General features: G+C 37.1%; 1 protein-coding gene across 1 annotated transcript in view; it reads right to left on the bottom strand.

Annotated features, from left to right (window-relative positions):
• Window positions 1-19,649, bottom strand: part of DCHS2 (dachsous cadherin-related 2) — a 148,055-nt gene that overhangs the window by 84,119 nt on the left and 44,287 nt on the right. The window contains 3 exon segments of the mRNA XM_070045535.1: window positions 11,014-11,253; window positions 13,467-14,310; window positions 15,406-15,563. Of these exon segments, the coding sequence (XP_069901636.1) occupies window positions 11,014-11,253; window positions 13,467-14,310; window positions 15,406-15,563 (1,242 nt within the window).

The following is a 19,649-nucleotide window of genomic DNA, read 5'->3' as shown; positions in this document are numbered from 1 at the left end:
ATAGATAGCTAGTGGGAAGCAGCCGCATAGCACAGGGAGATCAGCTTGGTGCTTTGTGACCACCTAGAGGGGTGGTATAGGGAGGGTGGGAGAGAGGGAGACGCAAGAGGGAAGAGATATGGGGATATATGTGTATGTATAAATGATTCACTTTGTTATAAAGCAGAAAGTAACACACCATTGTAAAGCAATTATACTCTAGAAAAGATTTTAAAATAAATAAATAAATAAACACAAACAAACAAACAAAAATGCTTGTGCCCAGTTATATTACTCTGTTCATTCTCCAGCACAGGAGGTGAGCATGTAGAATTGCTCACGTGTGTATTTTTGGTTCATTTTGTTTTCTACTTAGCATTCAGTCTGTTATCTGGAGTGAGAAATGTGGTACCACATTATTATGCATTTTGAAAATAATTCTTCCTATATTTCTGCAGTTTCATTTCCCTTCAGAGAAAAGTGTCACATCATTTCCATCACTGGGTATGAAGATCTCTCATACCATTAACTTGAACGAGTTTATCCCATGACATTGCAGCTTATTTACACTTCACACCAGTTCCTTTCAATCATTTTCCTATGTTCTTTTCTTCACTGATGAGTATCTAGGTACAGACATAGTACTTAGCATATATGATTTACACTTTAATAAATGATGAAACACTCTTCTTTGGACTTAACAAAAAACTCCAATTACACATTTCCATCTTGCCTGTCTTAAAAATTAAATTTTCATCTGCTGTGATCTAGTAGATACAATATAGAACTGAGTACTGGAAAAGTGGAATATAATGCCAGTTTTATATAAGAATAAATATACATGACTTCTTACTATGTCACTTGAAAGAGAAAGGATATTTGGGATTATCTGCAGGCATTTTAATAACCTTGAGAAAAAAGTCTAATAAGGCAGGATCAAAGTATTTGATATGGTATAATCAGAGGTCACCAGAAAATTTATTCTTTCATTAGGCATATTATTACATTAATGATTATTTAATACTCATAGTGATTACTTTGATCTCATAATGACCTTAATCTCTTCTTTGGTCAAGACAGAATTTTTAAAAATTCCAGATTGATAAAATTTGTTACACCTATCTCATCCTACATTATGAAAATGGGGACTATACCAACTTAGATCTAATTTCTTTGTTCCTCAAATATTTGGTGAGCATAACTAGGTGTCAAGCACAGTGCTGTTTGCCAAAGAGAGAGTGGTGAATCCACCAGGTATGGCCCCTACCTACAGGAAGCTTTCATGGAGAACAGCATCTTTTAATTTTTGGACCCTTAATTTTTCAATAATCCACTCATTTATAATATGTTATTACACATTATACATATTATATATTACACGTATTATATATTATACAGTTTAAACTCCTAACACTTGTCAAATCTAGAAAATGTCTTCACATGCTTAAACATAAACTCAAATCTTTTCAGTTTCCCTTCCTCCTATTGGTCTACTTATTCTCTAATGTGCTTTACGTTTGTATCCAATATTCCCCTGACGTTTTAGAAACTTTCAGATTTTATCATTTCTATTATTCTATATAGCTTTGATCCCTAAGGTAACAATCTACTTACCTTCAATCCTCCTAGTATATTATTAAGGATAAATGAGATCTTTATTTATAACTGTAGTTTGCACATATATGATTTCACACTCCAAACTTTGCACCCTTCACAACTTAAATAATGTGAGCTAAATTTAAAGTATTATACTATGGCTCTTTTAGAATTCAATTAGTTCCTTGCTTCTTCCTCCTCACACACTTATAATCCTCCAGATTAAACACAACATCATCAAACTTGAGAACCAAGAAAATAAAAGTAAAATAGAGATTATTGAGTCTAATTCCATCACCTTACTAAGAAAATTGGAAATCTGGATCTGAAGATATTCAGTGATACACTTACAACACACCAAAGTGTGTGTGTGTGTGTGTGTGTGTGTACACATACATATATCTGCTCTTAGACCTCAGGACCTACAGCCTTATGACTTCTTGCTTTCTCCTACTCTAGGATACCCCTCTTCAGTTCATTTCTTTTCCTCTTCAGTCCAGCCCCATGAATTAACACTTTGGCAACCTTGCAAATTCCTCAGATACTGTGGCTTTTTACCAAAGAAGGCCAGCAAAACCTCAGTCCAGATTCATTCCAGCCATCTCTCTGTCCTCCTGGAATATCCAGCAGATAACTGGGGCTGGAGAAAACTTCACAAAAGCATAGATGGAGGCCACTGAAATGTTACTGTCATCTGGCAATCTTTCCAGATCTCCTTGGTCACCCCTCTCCTATTCATTTCTTCTACCCGACCACCCCCTGGTTCACTCTCACAAATCATTTCCCTTCCTATTTCCTAGAGAAAATGGAGGCATTGGGAAAAATCTCCCTCAACTTTCTGCATCTGTATTCAACTCTACCTCCTGCTTTGTGTCTTAATGGCAAAAGTAATTCTTCAAATACCCTCTTGAAATTTTCCTGTCAGTTCTAATCTTTCCCATTTATAATTTTTCCTTAAATTATATTTTAGCTGTAAGAAACAAGACTTTTTTCCTCCTCTTTATAGCCAAGTATCTTTTTAAAATTCTCTGCAGCTAGCTTGAAACCATTGCCATATCTAGTTATTCTTTCTACAGTCACCAGTAAGCTTCTGGTTGTAAGATCTACAGACCATGTTTAGTTGACTTGTTTTCTCTTGGCTTCAGGTATTGCTGGCTGATGTTTAAAAACACAGAAAGGAAGGAACAAAGAGAGAGAGAGGAAGACAGGGAGAGAAGGGGAGAGGGAAGGAGGGAGGAAGGAATTCATTCCACCTCTTTCCCACTTCACTGGCTTCAGTTTCCACCTATATGCAGATGACACATATGTATTGAGCGCAAGTTATTTGGTTGATTGATTCATTCACTTATGTGTTTATTTATGCAGTACACATTTACCAAGTGCCAGGCACTGGAAAGATACCATTGAATAATGAGTAATTATCTTGGTCCTCAGAGTTCCCCTCTAGTGAGGGAGATGGTGTGGGGGAATATGTGAAATCACTGAGGAAGGGGATCAGGGAAGACTTATTACAGGTAGATAGTTTGTTCATTTATTATTTTATTCAATAAACATATAGAGAGAGTGATAGCGGGTGCCAAGATACCATGCCAGGTGCTAAGGATATAACTGCTGGCAAGAAGACACATTCTTTGCTCTCACAGTGCTTATAGTGTAGCACTGGTTGCAGAGAAGTAAGCAGACAATTACAATTCCACATGGTAAGACATAACTGAGTGAGTATGTGTTGCTTTCTGTATAAGCTTAGACCCTAAAGATAAATAGGATTTAACAAGTAAGAGGGAAGAAAGTGTTTGAATGCACTCAAAATAGAAACCAAACTCCATACCGCAGTCTACAAAGTCTCATGTGATGTGGACTCAAGCTCTTCTCATATACTTGCTCCTGCACTATATTCCTGGCCCACGGGCTTCACTTCTGCTCTCTGAACATGCTAAGTGTCTTTCTGTTGGGGCCTTTGTAGTTGTTGTTCCCTCTGCCAGCTCCTCCCTCTGTTCTTTACATGGTGTACTAGTTATTAAACTGTTGTGACTCAGCTCTGAATCCGTTCTTCCCCATTCCGCCCTGCGATGCTGGGGCTAGGGAATCTGCACATCACAGCTGTGCGGAATCTCCTTTGCCAGCTGAGCCCCTCTTAGGATCTGCCACAAAGGGACCCTCGAGGGAGACTGAGGTCAGAGGAGAGCAGATGGGACTTCTTCTTCCTGTTTTCTTATTTTCCCTGTCAGCAACGCCATTTCTTCTAGTGCAGAAACTGTTCACAACTTTCTGTCTATTTTGGCACTCCCAGACCAGGCTCTGCAAGGCCCCTCTTCTTATTTTTTTCCTAGATTCTGATAATCTCGACCTATTCTCCTTGTTTCCAGGGATTAGGGATGGTAGCTGCTTCCTACCGTTATTTTTTTCTGGGTTACTTCAGGATTCCCTTTCTGTTTATTCAGCCTTCCAACACCTGTATTGTAATAGCTGGTTTTCCTGACTGCACCTGATTGATACGGTACTTGGCACCAGGATTGGATCCCAGGTTTTAGGGATTCTGAGACTGATTTGGTTATGCCTTCGGCCTTAAAGGCAGTGCTGGGTTCCCTGCCCACAGGAAATGGAACACTAGTAATTTCTCATTTGCAACGGTACCATGATCATTTAAATTATCACCTGTGTTTGATTGTGATGAACTGACTATTAAAGGATTTCTAGTCCTTAGAGGACCAAGTGGGGATGACTTTGGCCATGGGATAGTAAAAGGAGTATGATGTGAACTGGCTGTCTCTGAATGCAATCGGAACTTACAGAAAGAATATTATAAGCTGAGTCTTTAAAGTCGCAGCTCAAGTCATAGTCAAAAAACCAAAAAACTTCTAAGGAAGCCCCCAAATTAATCTCTCTGAAGATCAGAACCAGATTGAGCAGCAGATATATAACAGGTAACTTCTTGCAAGGGGATACCTATTCACGAGAAGACCTACAACCAGAGTCAGATCTCAACATACTGCAGGCAGTTACATGCAAATATGACTCAATTAGAGACAGCTTATAGTTTTAAAATAATAGCAAGATTTTTCTAACTTATATTGAATAAATCTGTGGAAAATGTGTGGAAATCAATTCTAAGGATGTGAAACCCAGGAAGATAAAATAGTACTTTGGTTTCAGCTGGATTTATTGATGTGGTGTTCCTACCAGAGATTCTGAATTTAATGTGCTAGCTCTTTTAGTTATTTCCCTTGACAGTTTCTTTTGATTGGCTGCATTCAATAGTGGTCTATCATCATTGAGATTGAGATGCCAGATCTTCCCTTGCATACTATACAGAAAGGAATCAAAAAGCTTAAGGAAATGGAGAAGAACATTAGGATGGATTTACCAATGGTAAATTTACCATTTATCATGACATGCCCACCACCCTCCTCTAACTACATTTACCAACAGTTCAGAGTATTCTCCCTTCATAAAGACCCTGGGAAAGCCATTGGTTAGAGGGGCTCCAGCATCCTTTAAATGCCCTCTGGTAGTTGCCCTCTGTGTAGGCTGTGGACTATGGTGCCACTGGTCCCGGGGACCACCTTTTGAGTACCAACACTCTCAAACTTTCTGGACAAGATGGCAGAGTAGAAGAACCTTGAGCTCACCTCCTCTCATGAGCACACCAAAATCACAACTAACTCTGAACAACCATTGATAAAAGACTGGAACCTACAAAAAAAAGACATTCTGCATCCAAAGACATAAAGAAGAAACCACAGTGAGATGGTAGGAGGGGAGGATTCATGATATAATCAAATTCCATACCCCTCAGGTAGGCAACCAACAAACTGGAGAACAATTATATTGCAGAAGTTCTCCCACAGGAGTGAGAGTTCTGAGGCCCATATCAGGCTCCCTAGCCTGGAGGTCTGGAATATAGAGGATTGAACCCCCAGAGCATTTGGCTTTGAAGGCCAGCAGTTCTTGATTGCAGGAACTCCACAGGACTGGGGGACACAGAGACTCTACTCTTGGAGGACTGCAAAAGCAGTGACTTCATAGGACCCTGGGTCAGACCTACTTGCTGACCTTGAAGGGTCTCCTGGATGGAGGGAGATGGAGAGAGGGTGGGCAGCTGTGGTTCACTCTGAGGACAGGGACACTGGTGGCGCATGTACCAGGGAGTATTCATCAGCATGAGCTCTCCTGGAGGCCGACATTTTGGCACCAAGACCTGACCTCACCCAGTAGCCTGCAGGATCCAGTGCTGGGATGCCTCAGGCCAAACAACCAACAGGGTGGGAACACAGCTCTGCCCATCAGCAAACACACTGCCTAAAGACTTCCTGAGCCCACAGCTGCCTCTAGACATACTCCTTGACACTCCTGACCACCAGAGGGACAAGACCCAACTCCACCCACCAGTGGACAAGTGTTACCAAGTCTAAGTTCATACCGCTAGCCACACAACAGGCCAGTAATTGAGAGAGAAATTGTTGGGGTAAGGAGTAATGACTTTATTTGGAAAGCCAGAAAACTGAGAAGATGGAGGGCTTGTGCCCCAAAGAACCATCTTGCCTGAGGTAGAATTCAGGCTTCTTTTACACTAAAAGGGGAGGGAGTAAAGTCAAACACTTCCTGGTTCCCATCAGCCTCCAGAGGGGATGTGTTAATTTCTTCTTCCCTGCAGTCATTCACTGGTGGACCTGGTCAGGATGTTTCCTGTGAGCTAAACAAAGGTATTTTAGCTTAATGCTCATTACCTGGGAGGCAGGGTTCTGAGAGTTGGGTCATTACGTATAATTTAAGGTTTTGGGCAACATCCCTTTAGTGATTAACTTGCAATAGAATACAAAATGTTCTTCCCTATTACATAGGCACTGGCCCCTCCCACTAGGAAGCCTGCACAAGCCTCTAGACCAGCCTCATCCACCAGGGGGGAGGGCAGTTTTCTTGCCAGAAGCAAGCAAGCCTGCAGAACCGAGTCCACAAACACAGGTCAGAACCTACCCTGGGACCAGCTGGTCTCTGGCCCTTAGGTCATGAAAGGAGACTGTACTGCTGAGACATATAGGACATCCCCTACAGAGGGCCATTTCTCCAAGGTTGAGAAACAAAACATATATAAAAATACAAAAAAATTTAGACAAAATGAGGCAACAAAGGAATATGTTCCAGATGAAGGACCAAGATAAAACTCCAGAAGAATAACTAAGCAACATGGACATAAGCAATCTACCTGAGAAAGAGTTCAGAGTAATGACTGTAAAGATGATCTAAGAACTTGGGAAATGAATGGATGCACAGAGCAAGAAGTTATAAGAAGTTTTAAACAAAGAGTTAGAAATATAAAGAACAACCAAACAGTTGAAGAACACAGTAACTGAAATGAGAACCAACACTCTATACCAATTTGTAAGGACTATCACAAGTGATCTGCTTTCATCCAGCAGGAACAATGGTACATCTTTATGTAAACTCTTCCACTACCAGCCATCATCTACTCAGCAGAGATAAAGATCATCTCAGCATCCAGTAGATCATCACACTGATCTACTACTCGTGATGACATCATAATTGGATCTGATGATCAGAAAATTGTAAGAAACTTAGATGTCTTAATTAGATATATCTGTCAGACCAGTGGTTGGCAAACCCACTGGACAAATACAGCCTACCCCCGTGATTTTGTGAAGTTCTGCTGAAACCCAGCCATGCTCAATTCTTTATGTATTATCTATTGCTGTTGTCTTGCTCCAACATCAGAATTAAGTAGTAGAGACTGTATAGCCTGCAAAACCTAAAACATTCACTGTCTTGCCCTTTACAGAGAAAAGTTTGCATAACCCTGTCCTACCGTAAAGGCAGGCAAGTGATAGGAGTTGACAATAGAGAGGAAAGCTACAGTCACTTATTAAAGTGCCTAGTTGTTAAGCTAAAAGAGAAGAGAACTTCATCCTCAAAACCATGAGGAATTAATTAAGAATTCTGACCAAGGGAGTGTTGTTTTCAGATTTACTTTTTATGAAAATATTTTTTCATGTAACTCCTCAACTGTACAATGCCTACACAACTCAAACATTCCTAAAGGAAAAACAGGATTGTACCTTGCTGATTGAATGGAGAAATAAACAAATAAATGAGTTCTGAAGAGTGAAGGCAGCTTGTAGCAGCCTATTTCACAGATGTTCTGGTTTCTCAAATCATATAGTCAAAAAAATTTACTAAACTCCTATGTCATAGCTTGCATTATCTTAGGAACCTGGGATAAAAGCAAGTAAAATATGTTCTGAATCCATGAGTTCACAGCTTAAAAGGCAGGCAGAAAATTAGACAATCATATAATCAAAACACCATGTATTAAATGAAATAGGATTATATTTCAAAGTTTTAATAGTGATTGTCTCTGGGTGAGTAGTTCTTTTTTTCTGTTTAATTTTTTCATTAATTCTAAGACACATTTTTTCCCCAAATTTTAATATATCTGAAGTTAGATGCTTCTTACAATTAATAGTGTCTTAGATTCAATGAAATAGATGAAATACTGTCATGGTAGTGTTTCTCCTTTGCTCCGAGAGCAGGCTGTTGGGTGGGGTTATGCATCCAGCATGAGACAGTTTCTGGGAAACCAGATGTAGAGTTTGTTCAAGATAAATCCAGATACAGAATACATTTTTTATGGGATAGAGAATAAGATTTCACTATAGAATTCAACATTTTTGTATGGTGATGTGCTGTTGAATTATTTTGTATTCACCATGAATGAGCCAATGCATCACCAGAACTGAGTCATCTTCCCTGCTGAGGCACCCTTTCCTCCCAGGACTGGGGGAGAGGTACCCCTAGGGATAGATCTTTTCCCACTAACAATGGAGCTCTTGTTGTTGGCACCAAATGCTGCAGCAGTTTTAATATCTTAGTTAAAAAGTGGTAGTTGTTTTTTCCCTTTTAATACAAGAAAAAACTCCCGTTAGAACCAGTGTGAGTCATGCATCATAAACATTCAGTGCTCAAATTCCTATGGGTTTTGAATGCCAAACAATGCTGTTAGGCTTACATTTTTAAAAACTACATTGTAGAATGCTAGAAAACGTATGTTAACCTTTCTAGTATTAAGTAATGCTATAATATTTTTAAAAATACAGACTATAAAGTAAACCATTCATAAATTCCAATATGATGCCAGTTATGTTAAAATCTTGACTACATCATTTAATTCTTGTGCATAATCCTTTTTCATTGTCTTAACCCAATAAGCAAAAAAAAAAAAAAAAAAAGATTTAGGAAAAATATGTTCAGAAACACATGCATACACCCAAATTCACATGCATTTACATAACCACTGGCTTAACAGATCTGGCTTCATTAAAAACACTGAGATTTCCAGTAAACCAAAATTTTCTACAAAACTTGTGAAGGTGCGTGAGACTCAGGAAATGCTAATGTGTATCTCAAACACCCATAAAGCCAAAGCCAGAAAACCAGCAATTTTGCATCTAAATTCCCTGGCAAACCATAATCTCTAGAATAATGAACTTTCAATTCAATTATAAGTAACAGGTTGCAGACCATTCATTCCAAAAGAAAATTACATTAACGCTTGGCAATTTGACAGTAAAAATTGGAAAGCGTATTTATGGTAATCATCTTTAGTTGACATATGAAAAATTTTGAGAGAAATTCTTTTTGCCTTCAAATATTAAAGCAAATAAATCCTTTAAGTAGAGTCCATTTTAAAAAATAAAATTAATAAAATAAAGTCAAAGGGAGGAAGCATTTTACAGACTTTAAATGCTTGCTAAATCACACGTCAGTGATGGGTTCAGCATATGTCTGTGTACTTTGGGAAGTGGTTTCTGTGTTGCCCGGAGCTCTGCATTACTCAATTTACACCAGAGAATCCTCTCAGAGAACTTTACTAAACTGGGTATATTGGAAACACAAAGCTTATGTATGTTCTCCATTGTTTCTATCAACTAAAAACCACACTGCCAGAAACGTGCTAAATTCTTTTTTTTTTTTTTTAACATCTTTATTGGGGTATAATTGCTTTACAATGGTGTGTTAGTTTCTGCTTTATAACAAAGTGAATCAGTCATACATAAACATATGTTCCCATATGTCTTCCCTGTTGCGTCTCCCTCCCTCCCACCCTCCCTATCCCACCCCTCCAGGCTGTCACAAAGCACCAAGCCAATATCCCTGTGCTAAATTCTTTAAGCGGAGTTGGGACAAGCAATTGTTAGCACACTCCAGCCCTCTTGGTGAGCACAGTAAGCAAAACTCTTTGATCACACTGCCCCACTCTGGTCAAAAGAGAAAATTGGGTTGGCCCTTGAAAGTCTTCATCGCATCACATAAAATGCATTTCATTAAAAGATGATGTTTCCCCAAAGTGCAAAGCATCTAAACGGTATATAATTTAAAAGTTCAAGAAAATGTATCTTTTACCACTTTGATAAACAATTTAGGAGGAAAATGCTAGTTTTCATACTATTATTTCCATAGAAACATCTGTTACAATTCTTGCAAGAAAAGAACAAAATATTATATTGATTATGTATTGCCACTTGCTATATACAAATGTGAATTTAAAAAGACTGGCTTATTAAACTATTTGTATTAATTCAGATGGGAAAATTCAGCATATGCTGTTAATGGCAACTACTTCACTATAATTTTTATAATTATTTTGTTTAAAATTAAAAAAGGATATTATTAAAGTTACTGAAGCTTACATGGCCAAAAAAGTCATAGTGATATTGAAAAGCAATTCTAAGACATTTATAAATTCCTAGCCATAGTAACTGTTTACTTCAAAGTCATTTGTCTGAACACAGTGGTTGATATTAATAACACAACAGTAATACAGTAATGATGGAAGTTAACATTTATTGACTGTTTATTGTGCCAGATACTGGTCTCAGCTCTTTGTAGGTAATAACTCGTTCATATTCATAACAGAATTATGAATTAGGCTGTATCATAATCCCCATTTTACAGATAAGCAAACAGAGGATCAGAGAGAGCTAGTATATAGCTTATTAAAGGTTACACAGCTTAAGTGGTGGTTCTAGGATTCAAAGCCAGGCAGTCTGACACCAGCATCCTATCTCTTCCATTATGCTACATATAGAGAAAATAAAGAACGATTTACCTTCTGGTACTCCATGTATCTAGCTATTACAGTCTGAAAAAAGTATGATCCTTTGTCTATACTTCTGTTTATTATCAAAATCAAATCAATAAATTGTATATTAATTAGATATGTATCACTCTACTATAAGTAATAATAAAAATCAATACAAGCAAATGCTATAAAAAGTACACACTATGCATTCAATTTTTTTTCTGTGTATGCTAATTAAAGAAATTCTAGAAGTTTGAAATAACTAGCAACTGTTTTCAGGTTTTTGGTAAATGTCAATTTTTGCTTTTAACGTCGATTACTTAGTTTCCATATTTTTGAGTTACCTGAATCTCTGTCCACAGCTTCAACTCTTGTGACAAACTCCCCTGGATTTTGATTTTCTTTAACTGAAGCTTCATATAGGTGCTGTTTAAATACTGGGGCCTCATCGTTTACATCAAGAACAGTAATTGTCAAAGTCTGGGATGAAGAAAGTGTTGGTGTGCCACCATCCAGTGCCAGAAGGGTCAGAATGTACTGACTTTTTAACTCATAATCCAAAGGCGAAGTAGTAGTTAGTAAACCTGTTTTGAAAGAAGAGAAAAGCAATAGGTAATATTCTTTGGAGAAGTCATGCTTACTATACTTTTTTCTAACTCATCTAAGTTGCTAAAAATTCAGAAGCTTTCTCTGTTAAAGAATAAATATTATTAAACCACCTTTAAATTTATATATTATCTGGAATAAAAGAGAACATTTTTAATTCGAAAAGTCATTCTAATTTAAATTATAAGGATGAATGAGAATTCAGAAATAATCCATAACATACCATTATCTACTAAGATGATTACATCAAGAATATTTATCTACCCAACATCTACCTTCATTTTTTTTTAATATTTATTTATTTGGTTGCACCAGGTCTTAGTTGCTGCACATGGGCTCCTTAGCTGTGGCACGCGAACTCAGTTTCAGCATGCATGTGGAATCTAGCTCCCTGACCAGGGATCAAACCCGGTTTCATTGGGAGCGTGGAGTCTTAACCACTGTACCACCAGGGAAGTCCCTCTACCTTCATTTTTAAAAAATATCTAGGTTCTAACAGTATCCCTCTTCGTGTCAAAGGACACTTCATGTGTAAAAGTGACCAAGTTACAAAAAGTATGGCTACATCCTTTAAGAGATTTAGTTTTTGTGAAAGAGTTATAGTCTCTTTATACTAGTCTCATTTAACTGTCTTTTTTTATTAACAAAAAATAGTAAAGACTATAACTCGGACAATAAACTTCACGAATACAATGTCTCCATCCAACTGCCATTTAAGCACGTAACTCATATAAGCAACTTGCACACATATATTTGTTACATAACTCCAATTGTCACATTTTTTCTTTTAGGATTGCTGTTTGCTCCTCTAACACGTGCTCCTCCTATAAGAACTTTTCTTCAAATAATTAAAGAGGCTTACTGATTCAAATTTTATATATAAAATGGTTTCTCCATAATTGCTTATCATTTTACACTTCATAGCCAAAAGCCATTGAAAATATCACTTTGTCTTCTTGATAAAAAATATGAGCTTTGTGAGAGGAAAATAGCCTATTTCATATGAGTGCCTTCAGCAATTAGCATTTTATGTCTTTGAAAAAAATATCTCAACTGAAACAGCCACTGCAATAGTTTAAGATTCAGGATATCTATATTACTGAGACACAATTCCAATTTTATCCACCCTCTTTAACAATCTGAAATAGACCTTCCTTAGCCATTTTGGAAAGCATTTTAAATATCGTTTAAATAGATCCTTGGAGACCCCAGCTCTAACAGAAATCAGCAACTGGGTCTGGACTATCTCTCTGTCAGTTGGGCTTTTAGGTGGTGTTCATGCAGGTCTCAGAACGGAACCATATGCACAGGATTTAATAAATATTTTGATGAAATTTTTCAACAGTATATAGCCAGACTATAATCATGACTTCCAAATTCTACACATTCAGTCCCATTCCAAATAATGCTCTTACTAACAGTTGGGCCAAATGGTATACATCTGAGATTTTTTTCTAAGGCTCATGCAGAAATGATTTTATTTTTTAGAGAATGAGATGGTAGTCCATCACTTCAATATCTTCTGAAAATCAGGTTGAGGGAATTTCATTTCCAATATAACAAGAATGACACTTTGAATGTATAATTGTCCATCAAACTACATCAAAAATTTTAGAAGACGTTATCTGACAATATGGTAACAGCAAGACAAGGGAAGTGACAGTGAGTGCCATTTCCAAAGAGTACTTGACAGTGAACAAATGCTTCTGCCAAAAATAAAATGTTTCAGTTGTGAAAAGTAAGGGTCTTAATGTCTATATCAATACAACCATTTAAAAATACATGATTTCCAACTATTTACAAGTGTATGTTTGTATGATCTTAGAGATAAGTTTCCATACTAAAGTCTTTGAACAATGTTGACTCATGTTCTACCTTGATTCACTCTTGGTACCATCTCCTACCCTATGAAAACACACAATGGGGGTAAAGAAGTTGGCTACTGTATATTCATCCCAGGAAATGTGAGCTAGCTACAAAGCAGGTCAATGTTAACAAACAGGCCAATTACTCTTTGTTCTCTGAATATGACCTCTGTGCCTATCATCTATATAAGTTAAACAGTAAATCAAGTCAAATTTCTTTAAAGCATATGCATCTTGAGAACTATGATTTTATAACAGAGGAAAATGAAAAAGATAAATGTAAGCAAGTGATCACAGGCTTTAACTGACAGTGACAAGGACAGTACCTGATGACTCATCTAGCATAAAGGCCATATCTTCATTTCCTGAGAGGATGCTGAATGTTACTCTTCCATTCCTTCCTGCGTCTGGATCTTGAGCAGTTATGTGGTGCACCAAGGAGCCCACCGCGGCATCCTCTTTGACAAGGGCGATGGGGAAAGATGTAAAAGTGGGGCTGTGGTCATTTATATCCAAAATCACTACCTTCGCCATCAGCGATCTCAGTCGCCGGTCTGTCACATTCACAGCCTGATCGGATGCAGTTACTGTCAGGACAACAGTCGGAAATCTCTCTCTGTCAAGGGGGGAAGCGGTGACCAAAGTGCCAAATGAGGGGTGGATGAGAAATGGATTCACTCCAGGGTGGTGGGCTTCAATGAAGTATTGTACTCTACTGTTCAAAAAACTGCCGTCGCCATCTTTGGCATTGAAAACGTGCACCAGAGTCCCGACAGGGGCATTCTCTTCCACGCTGATCACAATGAACTCCTCCCGGAAAGATGGGGAATGGTCATTCTGATCTTCCACAGCAACACTAAGGAAGACTGTGCTATTCACGGGAGGGTTTCTGCTGTGGTCTTTAGTTACCACCCTGAAAAGATAATGGGACGTCATTTCATAATCCAGTTCCTTAAAGAGGAACAAGTCTCCTGTCGAGCTGTCGACTTCAAAGTGACCATCCTTGTCATCTGCAGCGATACTAAAATGTAACTTTCCACTATGATGTTGTTGAAGGTGATCAGGTGACTTTATCAAGCTCATTATTTTTGCAGGCTTCAAGTTTTCTGGTATAACTAAGTGTTTAATATTCTGAGAAATGAGAGCTCTCCCTTTGGATAGTGGTATCACCTGAAATAAGAATAAAAAGGAGTTGTTAATTTGGGGTTTTTAAAAAGACTTCACAGGTGCTGCTATTCTTTTGGAAGCTAATTCCTTCCAGTTGTGCAATATGCATATGTTAATTGGTGAGAAAATGTCTCTTCTTACCTTATATAATTCCAGTATGCCTCTGAAGACTGAAAACTGCATAATAGCTAGGAGATAAGAAAGTATAGGACTTTCCACTCCCGTTTGCTGCAATGGATGCAATGATAGTTTGGTGAGGCTACGCTGTTGTTTACGTGAACTGTAGTCTTATGGTTCTTCAAAGACAGTGTACGAGAGCTAGTTCTCCAAGCTACTCTAAGTCCTAGAAACTCATATTTCCTTAATGACAACATCTGCATACATTTAAGTATCATATGCCTTTGTTTATCTGAAACCAGAGTCTTGAGATATTATGACAGAAGTTTCTCCTAACCCACATATCCTTAATCAATAAAGAATATAATTTGGAAACAGAACTCTTGGGGACATATATTCTTGATTAGTATACATACCTATATTAATATTACTGATTATCACGTGCTTGAACAAAAAAATCTTCCTGTAAACAGTCATTTTGCTTCTGATGGGTTGATGTAATTTTTTCCTACTATGGAGACTTCCTACAGCTTGTTTGCTCATTACGACTAAAGGAAAGTCTTAAAATACAAATCTCAAGTGCCTTTCCTAATTTTAAATATAATTACAAAAACTATGCAATTTATATTGGCCATTTATTTACACACGTTTCTCCTGCAAATTTACCAGGTCCTTGCATTTAGGAAAAAGTAAAAGAAAAGATACTTTTTGTTCTTTATAAACAAAGCAGGATAAACATCCACATAGTGATGGAGGTAAGTATCTTGTCAGTAACTGTACAAAGTTAAAATAAAAAAATATTTAAACCTAATCATTTCTCAAGTGATAATAACATCACTTAATATAATGCACACATACATCTGCAATGCTCTCTAAAAAGAGAATTCGTATATTTAATGTATCTTCACTCTACATTTGTATATAAAATTAAAAAAAGCCCTCAGAGCATCTTTCCACACTTTGCATGATGTGAGCTATTACCTGAATATTAATAACTGCCTGTCCTTGAAGAGGAGGCACCCCCTGGTCTCTGGCAATTACAGTCATCCTGTAAGAAGGTCCATAATCATGGGAAAGTACTCTGGTTGTTCTTATTTCACCACTGTTGGCATCAATCTTGAAGTGATCAGTACTACCCTCTACACACAAACACACACAAAATTAAGAAGTTAATGTTAGTTGACAATGCAGAATACAGAGAATTAATTAATCCAAATATACATGTGATCATTTGGAAATTTTATTTACCTTAAGCTCTGTGTGAATATGAGCATGAGGATAATACTAAAAATACAGACAAGAAACATAACAGATTAAAAAAATTATTATAGAAATTTTCACATATAAAAAAGTAGACAGTGATATCATGAACTTTCATGTACCTATCATCTAGTTTCAATATTTATCAACTCATGTGCCACATCATCCAGCAATCCCATTCCTGTGTATATATCCTGACAAAACTTTAATTCAAAAAGATACATGCACCCCTGTGTTCATAGCAGCACTATTTGCAATAGCCAAGACATGGAAGCAACCTAAATGTCCATTAACATGTAAATGGATAAAGAAGATATGATACATATATACAATGGAATATTACTCAGCCATAAAAAAGAATGAAATCATGCTATTTGCAGCAACATGGATGGACCTAGAGATTATCATACTAAGTGAAATAAGTCAGACAGAGAAAGACAAATGCCATATGATATCACTTATATGTAGGAATCCAAAATATGACACAAATGAACTTATCTATGAGACAGAAACAGACTCACAGACATAGCAAACAGACTTGTGGTTGCCAAGGGGGAGGAGAGGTGGGGGAAGGTTGTATTGGCAGTTTGGGATTAGCAGATGCAAACTATTATATATAGAATGGATAAACAACAAGGTCCTACTGTGTAACACAGGGAACTATATTCAATATCCTATTTAAAAAAACATTTGGAAAATAATAATAATATTTATCAACTCATGGCTAATCTTTTTTTTTTTTTTTTTTTTTTTTGCGGTACGCGGGCCTCTCACTGTTGTGGCCTCTCCCATTGCGGAGCACAGGCTCCGGACGCGCAGGCTCAGTGGCCATGGCTCATGGGCCCATCCGCTCCACGGCATGTGGGATCTTCCAGGACCAGGGCACGAACCCGTGTCCCCTGCATCGGCAGGCAGACTCTCAACTACTGTGCTACCAGGGAAGCCCAACTCATGGCTAATCTTATTCCCCATTCACATATTTCCCTTCACCATCTTCTTTTGAAGCAAAGTTCAGAAATCATATCATTTCTTTTGTATGTTTTTCAACATGCATCTCTAAAAGATAAGGAAAAATTTAATATGATCACAGTACCATATTATACTTTTAAAAATTAGTAATAATTCCTAAATATTATCAAATATCTAGTTAACTTTTAAATTTCCAGTTGTCTCATAAATATCTTTTTTTTTTTAGTCAAATTAGGCTCAACATAAAATCTGTATTTGCATATCTCTTCAATCTATGCATTCCTGCCATCCATCTCTTTATTTTGTTCTTGCAACTCATTTGCTGAAGAACTGGATCATGTATCCTGAAGCTCACGTGGTCTAGATTTGCCTGTTGCTTATCTCCAATGTGTAGCTTAATATGTTTTTCTGTCCTCTATGTTCTCCTTAAATTGGGAGGTACATCTAGAGAATTAATCAGATTCAGGGGGAAGACTACTTCATAAATGCTGTTTTGTGTTTTCCTTCAGAAGCACATGTCTGATTGTCTCTTTTTGTGATGTGGGCCCCCTTTGGTGCACAGCCTGGATCCACTAATGAATCAATGAATGTTGCAAAGTATAACATTGAGTCTATGATCTCTTCTTCGTTTATTAGCTGGAATATATTACTAAAGAGCAACTTCTTCCTATGTACTTATTGGTAACCCAGTGGGACAGTTCATTATACGAAAAGTCAGGATAAATGTTTGATGGTAAACTTTTATTTAACAGTCTTCAAAATAATGGATTGGTTTACTAACATCTTTCAGTGCTTCAACTATGATAATTAAAGGTTTGTTTAGTTTCTGTTTTAACAATCATTAAGCATAAATTTAAACATATTATAAGAGTTTCAATCTATTCCCAATATTATCCCTATTGGTGTTCAAATTGTTCCATCTTTGAACCTTAGGATCCTCTTAAAGGAGGTTCCTGAGTCTTTGATATGATCCTAGTCATCTTTAACAGCCTCCTTGTATCTGGGGTGACAAACTGTTACAGACTCATCTTGAAGATTTCCTGTTCAAGACCTGGAGTCAGTCATTTCTCCAAGGACTCCTGGTTCATTCCATGGAATACAGTATTGGGAGGTTGTATCCTGCTCATTGCTTCTGGGTCAGTTATTGTTTCTAGGCCTTTTTCAGTGGTCACAGAATACACACATGCACACACTAAAATATGTCATGAGTTTGTACTGATACTTCTAATTCAAATTGATCATGGCAGGGTTTTTTTTTATTTGGTTTGTTAAATAACAGATTTGTGTTCTTTGACAAAATCTAAATACTTTAAACAACCCAAAGAACTTCAGATGATGTCTAGGCTAGTGGCTCTTTTTCATTCTTTTATTCTACTGTCAGTGAGTCACTATCACGTAACAGACACTTTACCAGTTATAGGGGAAATAATGGCAAATAAAAAAGAACTCCTGCTCTTAAGAAAGTCAGAGTATAGAGCAGGAAATTATGTAACATCTACTGGTTGTAATTTCTATACTTTGATCCATTTACATAGGAGAATGAAAACTTTCATGAATGTGATATATATATCTTTGTTCTCATATTGATTTTTATCTTGTTATTTTATCTTATATTTTGTAGTTGCCTCTATTTTGTAATTGGATAAATTTAAAGCAAAGGTATGAGTAACATAACAGATATCACCACATTTTTATATTGTGATGCCCCAAGTATCATTTCAGAAGCTATGTTTTTAAAAAATCAACATTTCAAACATTCAGAAATATATGACCATCCATGTAAACATTTCCAGATTGGTAAAGCCGCAATATTTCTTCAAATTTTTTAAAGAAATGACGGAATATAAGTATAGCAGAGGACCTGTGTGTACCTCCAAATCTCATTCCCTTCTTCCCTATAGACAGACTCTGTTCTAAAGTGGGGGTGTATCTTTCTAGTCCATACATTCATGAGTAATATATAGCATGGTTTTGTTCCTTTCCAAATAACAGTATCATAGCAGGATTAGTGCTTAATCTATTAACCTGTGTGTGTGTATTCAGCAGACTCATTGTTACTGCACAACCCACTATGTCATCTTCCCAAGCATGAACATGATTTGCCTTTTCATTTCTTTCTACTTTAGGTCTTTCATCTATTTTGTAATTTTCTACATAAAGGTCTTAAGTATCTTTTATTGAAATTTTCCTCCTTATGCTTCTAGTCAGATGATTCTGATTTGGGAGAGGGGGGAAACACATAATTTGATGGTCCTTCTTTAAAGAAAATAGGACAATATTCCCACCTCAGAGGAGCCCGTGCTAGTGAAGAACCTTGAAGCCTAAACTTCATGATCTTCACAGTAAACTGGACCCCACACCCAATGATTTTCTTCGTTACAGTGAATGAAACCTTTGAAATCCTGCTTAGTTCTCAAAATGCTAGTGATTTTTGTATGTTGACATTGTTCCCAGAAATTTTTTATGTTATTGATTCTAGTGACTTGCCTGTAGCATATTTGGGGTTTTCCATGAAGACAATTAAATTATCTGCAGGTAACGGCAATGTTGTCCCTTGCTTCCCTATGTTTGTGTCAAACACGACAAAGCAACAAATTTCTTTTAAAATGGTATAAAAACACAATGCCAACTAAAGTTAATCACTGGAACCAATCTGAGGCCTGTGCATTCTCAAGGAAAAACATAAACATAAGCCTGTCTCAGTAAAATTCCCACATACACGTACATGTGTGTACGTATGTGGCATTTTTTTATTAATCCTATTTTTTTTAAATTGGGGTATAGTTGTTTTACAATGATATGTTAGTTTCTACTGTACAGTGAAGTAGAGTTCCCTGCTATACAGCAGGTATTCCATGCTATACAGGAGGTTCTCATTAGTTACCTATTTTATACATATTAGTTAGTGTATATATGTCAATCCCAATCTCCCAATTCATCCCAGCTCCCCTTTCCCCCCTTGGTGTTCATACGTTTGTTCTCTATGTCTGTGTCTC

This window comes from Globicephala melas, chromosome 5 (assembly GCF_963455315.2).
Source record: "Globicephala melas chromosome 5, mGloMel1.2, whole genome shotgun sequence".
NCBI classification, from domain to species: Eukaryota; Metazoa; Chordata; class Mammalia; order Artiodactyla; family Delphinidae; genus Globicephala; species Globicephala melas.
The sequence above is the reverse complement of the archived record's forward strand: the minus strand, read 5'-3'. Positions and strand labels throughout refer to the sequence as shown.